Genomic DNA, 8,155 nt, shown 5'->3' with positions numbered 1-8,155 from the left:
TGCTGGACTTGGGCTGAATTTTTTATGTTTGAAATCAGTGGTTAATGTCTGATGCATGTAAAGGAACACTCCTTTTTAGATTAGGGTCACCGCTTTAAAAAGGCAGGCAAAGACCGGTAGCATTGTTGCTTGAAAATTACAAAACAATTCTTTAAATAGTTAGCAATTAATTTTCTGATAAATCAATAGCAGCTGCAGCTCGAGTTCAAACATTGTCCAGGTGGTACATTCGTCCATACAGACATGCAGTAACCAGACCGCCGGACATGTTTGAGTGTTTCATGGTCACTCTTCCGTCAGCAGTCTTCCCCAGATGCTCCGGCTGCTCCAGGACTAGGTGGCTGGCCAACACTGATGGGTACACATATTTAGTCCCAAACTTCCCTTCCAACTGGAAGTCCATTTTAGTCTCAGCTTCTTCCACTGGGCGTCCACAAGAATCTTCCTCCAACCCGGCACATCGGATTAACGCACACGCCTGTTGGCAGAAATGGGATGAATGTGACAAACATTTAACGACCAGTTTTAAATGATATAAAGTTCTGTTTCATACTTACCTGCACCGCAAAGCGTTTGTATCCTTTGTGAATTCCAGAAAATGCTCCCAGTGCATACAGCTCTGTGCTGCTGTTCTGAGGTAACTTACGGTACTGCAGGTGGCAGCAGAGATCGTCATCACACACACTGAGTTTGCCCTCCGTCTCACTGAGGATGGAAAATGTATATAGGTCATTCATCATGAAAGAGCTGAAGGTGTCAGAGGAGGGAGAAGCTGCTGAACCGTCAGGATTGGAGTCTGTAGATGGTGTGGACTCGGTCTCTGTTGCTTCCTCTCCTGTGGTCCAGCTCTCTAAGACTGGAACTGTGGCCACCAGCAGCTTTCCCTCCTCAGGATCTCCTTTCTGAGCGTGGTGGTAGGTGGCAGAAAACGGGGTGTAGATGCCACTTCCTGTCATTTTCCATCGGTTATGGCGAATATTGGCTGCTAGTAGGGTGACATTCACTCCGAGGCTTATTGACCGTTGGACGGCGACTGAGTACATTAGGGGTAGCTTGTTCATCCAGGCTGTTGGGAAGATCAGCTGATGCACACCCTGAAAAAGCACAAAAAGAGAGCATCAAGCTGAAGATGGGAAATGATAAAGTATGGCTGAATACACATTTCTGTTGCAAGTGTTTTCTACCTTCTCCAGCAGAGAGACTGTGGGCTCTTTGAACAGGATGTCAAAACAGGTGAGGAGGCCAAACTTCCCAGCAAAAGGTGTATCAAATGTAACAATCTCAGGTTGTGGTGGTGTGTCAAAGGCCTGCTCAAAATACAGGTTCTCCTTATGGTAGCGTGCCACTAGCTCCCCGTCAGACCTGGATGAAAGAGGACGGTGTCAACAGGAGGAAACTGGATATTTCCGTTTCAGTCTGACTATTTCTAGGTCAAAGTTACAGAGCACCTGAACACCACATTGGTGTTGAACTGCCAGTGTCCATCAGGGGGACATGTGGAGGAGGGGCTGGACTTCAGGGGGCAGGGCTGCAGGTCACCCATGTTGGCCACCAGGTAGAGGCTGTGGCGACGGGCCATGCAGCTCAACGTGTGGAGAACCTGTGAGCCAATCACATTCAGCTGTAACTGCTGTTCTGAATGTGAGTTGTCCTACCTGATTGAACCTGAGTTCAAGTTAGTCCTCACACTTTATCATGTGAAAATACCAGTGAGTAAAACCTGAACAACTACATGCTCAATTTGTAAACCTCAGTGTTGCTGTGTCTCTGTGGATCTGTGCAGGGGTTCCAGTGCTCCTCCTCGGGGTCAGGAATGGTTTCTAGGTAGCCAGATATGGAAGTTCGGGTGAAGTTAAAGCCATTGAGACCATATTCTGGAAACACCAGGATCTGGGCACCCTGATGGACAGAGTGTGATGAGATTCATTAACGTGGGTGTGACCTCCAAAAAATTAAATGCACTTTTCTCTTAGACCATTAAGTTTGGGAAAGTAGTTCATGACCAAGTTTAGCATCGGTTGTCAACAAATAGTATTTCACTTTATAAACACACTGTCTTTACAGTTTTGATGAAAACAGTCAGAGACTGTTTACACCAATGTCTGAATCAACCACTGCAGTCAATCTGAGAATTAATCGACCCAACTACCAACAAAATGTTGAGCAAAAGAATATGTGCAGGAAAAAAATCTCAACATTAAAAACGATGTCTCTAACTGCAAATATTTTAATTGTGTAATTTGTCTTTGTCAAATTTCTTAAAACAAGTTTAGATCACTCTGAAATCTTTAATAGCCCCAGACAGAATTAGTCACTTTATATTTAAGTATATGATATTGAAGAAATTGGATGAGTGAGTGAGCGTATTACACAGTCAGCATTTCTTTGATTAAAAGAATTCCTGTCCTGTTTCTACCTGCTGGGCAGCCTGGGCAGCCTGCGGCTCGTAGACATCCAGGTTTTTCTGCATATGTTGTAGCGCCTCAGCTCGGGACAGGGGGGCATGATGCTTCTGGTCCAGGATAAAATGGTGTTCATAGACTGCAGCAGTGTAAGAAGAACCAGAAAGTGAAAAAGGTCCAGGCTTACCAAAGGCTGGTGTGAAAGACAAAATGACAGAAATGGCAACAAACGAATACATTTTTTTTGGGGTGTAAACTTGAAGGTTATTACACAAACAGACCTGTTTTATAGGCCTGCAGGGTCCCGGACAGGTCAGGAGTCCAGGTAAACACGGGTGATTCTGCAAAATAAAGGTTTGTTTACAAGAGATAAGAGCTCCCTTTGTACAAAACACAGTTGCTATTATTGCATAAGTATGACAAAAATATTGATGTACATGAACAACACAGCATTATACTGAATGGCTGAATTTGAATATGCATCACATACCTGTACAGGAGGCTGAGAGCTGAAGCCGACAAGACACAAAAACATGACAAAGATTTTGTTTAACCTGTACCAAACAAAGAGCACATCACCCAGATGGCTCTGTCTCTTCCGTATGTTGTGACATTTTATAAACCACATAAACAGTAAGAACAGCTGGTACCTGCCTGTGGCTATGCTTTTTAGTGAAGTGAAAGCACCCATTAAGTTTTTAAAACAGTTTTTAAGAACACACAAGCCTGAAGCTTCTCCTCAAGGAAGTTAAGACACCTCACAGCAACACCTACCAGGGGATGAAATCCAGCAATACTGCTGGTGCCGCAACCAAGTTCTGTGGATCCTGGCAGATCCATTTGCACCAGTGTCACCAGCAATAACCGGCAACACTCAACAAAGCAGGAGGGGGAGAAAGAATCCACCCTCAACACAGAGCATTGGCTGCTTCCAACATCCAGAGACTGGTAGCTCCTGGTTTGTCTGTGCATGCAGCTGAACCTCCCTCACATCTCTGGCACAGCACTGGGTCAACCAAGCTAATGGTGTTGCTACAGCTGAGTGTTTGGATGGAGGAAGCTAAGGAGAGAAAGCCATCTAAGTGTGCTGAGATGTTAGCTGAGTGCAGCAGAAATGGGCATTCAGCTTGCTGCAAGACAGTGAAAGTAAGATGTGAGGCTTGACCCCTGTGGGTTCAAAAGGATGAGGCCCCTTGAGAGCATCTTGGAAACCACACAGAAAGAGTGTTGAGTGGCAGAGTGTGCTCACTGGACTCAGGACTGGGCCTGATGACTCTCAGCGGTTTAATACACTTTTCATTATTATTGCTGTTAAATTTAAATGATTTCACATCTCAACAGAGACAGAGCTGTCTAGCTTGATGGAAATCATCAAACAGCCAATAGTTGTCTCCATCTTCAGGTAGTCCTCATCACTGTTTGTGTCAAAATACCAGCAAGCAAGACCTGAAAACAAGGCGCTCACAGGGATCAAAAGTAATTATACAACAGGCTCAGAATTTCTCTACAAGCTGACACCAGAATGCTAAGAAACAGACGGATTAGTTTCACCACAGAACCTGGCAGCTCAGGAGTCCAGATAAATGAAGGAAACTCCGGCAATTGATTTTATGGTTACAGATAATAAGAGCTCCCTTTAGACTCATCTATTGCTGAAAGCTAACATTTAATTTATTCTAATTTATCCAAGTTGGAAGTTCGTAATTACGAGTTTCAGTGTGAGTAGTTTTTTCATTCCTAAATCAGTTTTGAGATGAGATTCACAATGTCTTTTCTGACTCATCAATCTCAAAGTAGTTCAAACATTGTCCAGGTGGTACATTCGTCCATACAGACATGCAGTAACCAGACCGCCGGACATGTTTGAGTGTTTCATGGTCACTCTTCCGTCAGCAGTCTTCCCCAGATGCTCCGGCTGCTCCAGGACTAGGTGGCTGGCCAACACTGATGGGTACACATATTTAGTCCCAAACTTCCCTTCCAACTGGAAGTCCATTTTAGTCTCAGCTTCTTCCACTGGGCGTCCACAAGAATCTTCCTCCAACCCGGCACATCGGATTAACGCACACGCCTGTTGGCAGAAATGGGATGAATGTGACGAACATTTAACGACCAGTTTTAAATGATATAAAGTTTTTTTTCATACTCACCTGCAGCGCATAGCGTCCATTCACTGTGTGAGTTCCAGCAAATGCTCCCAGTGCATACAGCTCTGTGCTGCTGTTCTGAGGTAACTTACGGTACTGCAGGTGGCAGCAGAGATCGTCATCACACACACTGAGTTTGCCCTCCGTCTCACTGAGGATGGAAAATTTAAACATGTCGTACATCATGGATGAGATGAAGGTGTGAGAGGAGGAAGCGGCTGCTAAATCAGAATCAGGACGAGAATAATGAAAACAGCTCTCTCTGTGACAATATCCAGAGTCTGTATCTGTAGATGGTGTGGACTCGGTCTCTGTTGCTTCCTCTCCTGTGGTCCAGCTCTCTAAGACTGGAACTGTGGCCACCAGCAGCTTTCCCTCCTCAGGATCTCCTTTCTGAGCGTGGTGGTAGGTGGCAGAAAACGGGGTGTAGATGCCACTTCCTGTCATAATCAGTTGCTCATTGCGAATGTTGGCCGCAAGTAGGGTGACATTAGCACCAAGGCTTAATGCCCGCTGGAACTGGATTGTGTCTAGCAAGGGGAGCTGGTTCATCCAGGCTGTTGGGAAGATCAGCTGACGCACGCCCTGAAAGAAGTGAAAAAAAAAAAAAGAGAGAGAGAGGCTGAAGATAAAAGAAGAAACAACCACAGCAGAGTGTAGCTGAATGCACATTACTTCATGTGTACGTTGTTTCTACCTTCTCCAGCAGAGAGACTGTGGGCTCTTTGAACAGGATGTCAAAACAGGTGAGGAGGCCAAACTTCCCAGCAAAAGGTGTATCAAATGTAACAATCTCAGGTTGTGGTGGTGAGTCAAAGGCCTGCTCAAAATACAGGTTCTCCTTATGGTAGCGTGCCACTAGCTCCCCGTCAGACCTGGATGAAAGAAGACGGTGTCAACAGGAGGAAACTGGATATTTCCGTTTCAGTCTGACTATTTCTAGGTCAAAGTTACAGAGCACCTGAACACCACATTGGTGTTGAACTGCCAGTGTCCATCAGGGGGACATGTGGAGGAGGGGCTGGACTTCAGGGGGCAGGGCTGCAGGTCACCCATGTTGGCCACCAGGTAGAGGCTGTGGCGACGGGCCATGCAGCTCAACGTGTGGAGAACCTGTGAGCCAATCACATTCAAGTGGAAAGGGGAAATCTCTGGGCAGCCATGTGCTGTCTCTGTGTCACAGCTGTGTGTCATGCCAGATCGACCACTCAATATCAATGTAACATCTAAAGAAATGACCGTGCACCTCGGTGTTGTTGTGCCTTTGCGGCTCTGTGCAGGGATTCCAGCTCTCGTCCTCGGGGTCAGGAATAGTTTCTAGATAGCCAGATATGGATGATCGGCTGAAATTGAAACCTTGAAGACCATCCTCTGGAAACACCAGGATCTGGGCACCCTGACCCCAAGAAAACAAGAGCAGGCTTCGGTTATAATGAGACAGCACACTGTTAAAATGTGTTTATTCAGGCTCATGAGCAAAGCCTCAGCTCTGGCCAGTAACAGCTGATTTCTCTTCATGGGTCCAACGACCAGAGCAGTTCAAGTTAAAAAATAAATATGTGGACAGGAATTCTTTAAAAAAAATCCTCTAGACTGATTGCACTACTTTATTTTTGGATTGCCTGAGGAAGCATGATTAAGATGTCTTTAAACAGGAATGAGCCTGATTGTGTGTTGAACTGGTCACCTGTTGAGCAGCCCGGGCGGCCTGCTGATCATAGATGTCCAGGTTTTGGTGCACATGTCTCAGGGCTGCAGTCCGGGACAGCCGGACTTGTGGGTCCGGGTTCAGGATTAAAGTGTGCTCGTAAACGGCAGCAACATAAGAGGAGTCCGGTCCTGAGTCGGCTTTAGCAGCGGCCGTCCGCACAGACAAAACAAGCCAGACGGCTAACAGACACATCTCTTTAGCCGTGGTCCGAGAAACCGGATGGTCAAAGGTGAATCCACTGCGGTGGCTGCCTGTCATTCGACAGGGAAAAAAAGGTTTTATTTTGAAAATACGAAACAGGAAACGGTAGGCTGATAACGCGGAAGTGGTTTGAAAGTTTGACCTGTGCGAGCTAGAGGAGGAGGGAAATGCGTTGGATCATGTGGCAAAATAGTTTGAACATTTGAGGACAATTACTTGCAATCAGAAGAAACCTTTTCCTCTTGTTTTTATGTTTGTCCCCTTTTATTTTTTTTAAAGCAGGAGTTGTTAGCATTAGCGTTAGCAGCACAATGCCGGCAGCCCCGGAGGCTCCGACAGGAGGAGCAGATTCGTCTGTGGCTAAACCCAGCCCGCTGTTTAAGGGCTGCTGGAGCTGTCGGCTCATCTCCGGCGGTGGTCTGATATTGTCCGGAGCTTATGTGTTCATGGCAGCCCGGAAAACGATGAGGCTAGGCGGACCCACCTCCATGGGCACCGTGGCACAGATCACATTTGCTGCAAGTGCGTCAGCCAACAGTGTTGACTTGAGCTGCCTGCTGTCTGCTCGGAGAAGTAACACTGCTGTGTTTGTCTCTCAGGTTTGGCAGCCTGGGGGATCGTTGTCATCGCTGACCCGGTAGGAAAAATGCAGAAGGCATGAGGACCGTTCAGAGACACCAACCCAAAGAGGCTGCAGGGATGTGTGTTATCATGGTCAAGCATGAATAGGTGTTGACACCGTGTGGATGCGACTGTGTACTTAAATTAAAATGTAAATAGATCATATTTGACTCCAAGTGATTTCGTTGAAACGAGAAGAAATCAGAGGTCAGATCTGGGAACACGGACAGTGACTCTCTCATAGTGAACAGGCAGTCAGCAGTCACTGAGTAATGTGCTTTTCCTGCTGAACAGCCGTCCGTCAGCCTGTCATCCACAACGTTCTTCCTTCCGTGTGTTTTCCTCAACAGCCTGAACTAAACCTGAATGAAGCACCGATTTCTGCCACTTAACTTTCCTGACACATGCCAATTGTTGCTGTGCATCAGTCTGTTGCTCAGTGACTAAAAATGACGTTTCAGAGCTCATTAAAAAAAAAAATCAAACTGAAATTGAAGCTTAGCAACTTTAAAGAGTGTACGCTCACTCAAAAGTCAATCTTATTGACAAGAAGACCAAGCTTTTTAGAGTTGCAGGCTTGTTCCTTATAATGAAGCATCTTCCTGTAGCAGATCTGCAATGTCTCAAATATAGAGATACGAAATAAGTGGTAATATGAATATTTGCACTGAGAGATATTATTTGGTAAGTTTTCTTGGGATATAATTTATCTTTATAATTTAAAATTTAAACAAATGGATTTTAGATGTTGAATGATTAATAGTCAGTTGATCTTGTATTGGAAGGCAAAGACAAGTCTCAAAAATCCAGAGATTATAGATTGTAGATAATGTAGCAGGAAGCACATCAGGAATGTTTTTATACAAGTCAAGGTTGGTCTAACATGTTGACACCGTATTCTGACTTCAGTCATATTTGTAGTGATTTTTATAATCTGCAGGAACTGCAAGGACACTGAAGCACCACCATACACACTCTGGGTCAGTTAGTCTGAGTTACCTTTTATTAGTGTTATACTGATCTGAGCACATCTGCTCACAAGGAAGAGTTTGATAAGCATGATGCAAAAAAAA

General features: G+C 45.3%; 3 protein-coding genes across 4 annotated transcripts; 1 reads left to right on the top strand and 2 right to left on the bottom strand.

The window, feature by feature from the left end:
* Window positions 1–7: 7 nt before the first annotated feature.
* Window positions 8–2,943, bottom strand: LOC115050894 (biotinidase-like). The gene is made up of 8 exons (XM_029514018.1): window positions 2,893–2,943; window positions 2,684–2,743; window positions 2,417–2,541; window positions 1,750–1,899; window positions 1,449–1,600; window positions 1,185–1,362; window positions 558–1,094; window positions 8–478 (listed from the first exon to the last, which is right to left on the bottom strand). The coding sequence occupies exons 3-8, from the start codon at window positions 2,468–2,470 to the stop codon at window positions 206–208; spliced, it is 1,344 nt and encodes a 447-aa protein (XP_029369878.1). The 5' UTR covers window positions 2,471–2,541; window positions 2,684–2,743; window positions 2,893–2,943; the 3' UTR covers window positions 8–205.
* Window positions 2,684–6,498, bottom strand: LOC115050893 (biotinidase-like). 2 transcript variants are annotated; one of them, XR_003841244.1, is made up of 7 exons: window positions 6,237–6,498; window positions 5,796–5,945; window positions 5,511–5,662; window positions 5,247–5,424; window positions 4,553–5,134; window positions 2,893–4,473; window positions 2,684–2,743 (listed from the first exon to the last, which is right to left on the bottom strand). XR_003841244.1 is itself a non-coding variant. In XM_029514017.1 (6 exons), the coding sequence occupies exons 1-6, from the start codon at window positions 6,450–6,452 to the stop codon at window positions 4,201–4,203; spliced, it is 1,551 nt and encodes a 516-aa protein (XP_029369877.1). In that variant the 5' UTR covers window positions 6,453–6,498; the 3' UTR covers window positions 2,714–4,200. The 2 variants fall into 2 exon arrangements, 1 of the variants encoding a protein (XP_029369877.1); XM_029514017.1 differs by having other exon boundaries at window positions 2,714–4,473.
* An 84-nt stretch (window positions 6,499–6,582) lies between these two features.
* Window positions 6,583–7,245, top strand: LOC115051336 (distal membrane-arm assembly complex protein 1). Its single transcript, XM_029514724.1, has 2 exons — window positions 6,583–6,983; window positions 7,061–7,245. The coding sequence occupies exons 1-2, from the start codon at window positions 6,773–6,775 to the stop codon at window positions 7,120–7,122; spliced, it is 273 nt and encodes a 90-aa protein (XP_029370584.1). The 5' UTR covers window positions 6,583–6,772; the 3' UTR covers window positions 7,123–7,245.
* The last annotated feature ends 910 nt before the right edge of the window (window positions 7,246–8,155 follow it).

The sequence above is a fragment of the Echeneis naucrates genome, chromosome 11 (assembly GCF_900963305.1).
Source record: "Echeneis naucrates chromosome 11, fEcheNa1.1, whole genome shotgun sequence".
Classification (NCBI taxonomy): Eukaryota; Metazoa; Chordata; class Actinopteri; order Carangiformes; family Echeneidae; genus Echeneis; species Echeneis naucrates.
The sequence above is the reverse complement of the archived record's forward strand: the minus strand, read 5'-3'. Positions and strand labels throughout refer to the sequence as shown.

What these genes read in the sequence shown, in the direction of transcription:
- LOC115050893 (XM_029514017.1), bottom strand. Translation starts at nt 6,452, where the DNA reads ATGTGTCTGTTAGCCGTCTGGCTTGTTTTGTCTGTGCGGACGGCCGCT. An exon ending in CCGCCCGGGCTGCTCAACAG is followed by an intron (nt 5,946 to 6,236) that starts GTGACCAGTTCA and finishes TCTTGGGGTCAG; the next exon opens with GGTGCCCAGATCCTGGTGTT. An exon ending in AACACCAATGTGGTGTTCAG is followed by an intron (nt 5,425 to 5,510) that starts GTGCTCTGTAAC and finishes TCTTTCATCCAG; the next exon opens with GTCTGACGGGGAGCTAGTGG.
- LOC115050894 (XM_029514018.1), bottom strand. Translation starts at nt 2,470, where the DNA reads ATGCAGAAAAACCTGGATGTCTACGAGCCGCAGGCTGCCCAGGCTGCC. An exon ending in CAGTCTCTCTGCTGGAGAAG is followed by an intron (nt 1,095 to 1,184) that starts GTAGAAAACACT and finishes GTGCTTTTTCAG; the next exon opens with GGTGTGCATCAGCTGATCTT. An exon ending in ACAAACGCTTTGCGGTGCAG is followed by an intron (nt 479 to 557) that starts GTAAGTATGAAA and finishes TTCTGCCAACAG; the next exon opens with GCGTGTGCGTTAATCCGATG.
- LOC115051336 (XM_029514724.1), top strand. Translation starts at nt 6,773, where the DNA reads ATGCCGGCAGCCCCGGAGGCTCCGACAGGAGGAGCAGATTCGTCTGTG. An exon ending in ACAGATCACATTTGCTGCAA is followed by an intron (nt 6,984 to 7,060) that starts GTGCGTCAGCCA and finishes TTTGTCTCTCAG; the next exon opens with GTTTGGCAGCCTGGGGGATC.